Source organism: Sinocyclocheilus grahami, unplaced genomic scaffold (assembly GCF_001515645.1).
Source record: "Sinocyclocheilus grahami isolate Dianchi unplaced genomic scaffold, SAMN03320097.WGS_v1.1 scaffold176.1, whole genome shotgun sequence".
Lineage (NCBI taxonomy): Eukaryota > Metazoa > Chordata > Actinopteri > Cypriniformes > Cyprinidae > Sinocyclocheilus > Sinocyclocheilus grahami.
Genome location: NW_015505355.1, coordinates 2561238 through 2562155, shown reverse-complemented (window position 1 = coordinate 2562155; position 918 = coordinate 2561238). Strand labels below are relative to the sequence as shown.

The 918-nt window shown below is 42.0% G+C and overlaps 1 protein-coding gene across 1 annotated transcript in view; it reads right to left on the bottom strand.

Moving 5' to 3' along the window:
* sec22ba (SEC22 homolog B, vesicle trafficking protein a) overlaps positions 1 to 714 on the bottom strand; it is a 2892-nt gene extending 2178 nt beyond the window's left edge. The window contains 3 exon segments of the mRNA XM_071582406.1: positions 207 to 208; positions 292 to 401; positions 479 to 714. Coding sequence (XP_071438507.1) covers positions 207 to 208; positions 292 to 401; positions 479 to 553 — 187 coding nt within the window. The 5' untranslated portion in view covers positions 554 to 714.
* Between the last annotated feature and the right edge of the window lie 204 nt (positions 715 to 918).

The following is a 918-nucleotide window of genomic DNA, read 5'->3' as shown; positions in this document are numbered from 1 at the left end:
AAAAAATGAAATGTGGATTGTTGGACACTTAATGCACTCAACTTGTCGCAGCTTTAGCGAAGGGGGAGGAGCTACCAGACTCCGATTATGAATGACGAAATAACTTATATAATTCATACACTACATGACAGTGTATAAGTGCATATATAATTTCTTTTTTTAAGCTGTTATGTCTAGTTTTCATATGTCAGGATTCCAAGGGTTACAACTCCAGCAATTCATTCTATTTGCACACTTTAGAATTACAATGTTACATGCCGTCCGTGTGAAAGGCGCGCGCGGAGTACTCACTGAAAGGCCATGGCTCCTGCCTCTAGAGTGCAGCGCGCGGGACTCTGCTCGTCGAGTTTTCTGCAGAGCTGCTTGGCTTGACTCTGGTACTTCTGCAAGTCTCGCCCTGACTGGAAAGAGCTTCGCGTTACAAACTCAAAGCACTGTGCTAACACAGATGTTGTCGTTAGCACGGGTTCGTCCTCACCTGCTCGTCCTCTTGCATCGATGCAGCGAGCGGCAGGCTGTCGGCGACACGAACAATCATCGTCAGCAGCACCATTTCGCCTGTCGTCTTCACTCTTTACCCTCGGTCTGTTTTGAAGCGACTGAATGGCAGAAAGTGACACATTTGAACTGACGGCAGAGTTCAGATGAGTTGGCCGGAAGTGGGTGTGTTGCCTCAAATCCTTTCCGGCTTTCGCATTCCAAAGGTTCCGATTATTTATCGTTTTAATTCTAAATTACTAGAATGTATTTATTTATTCAACACTATTATTCAACAATTAATAGTGCTTTAAGTGCATCCTCACTATTATTCAACACTATAAAAATAGAAAAAAGACAACAAGAAAAATAAATAAACTATTAGGAATGGTACTACAATGACAACAAACGTCCAAAAAGAGATATAGCTGATTTTTTTTT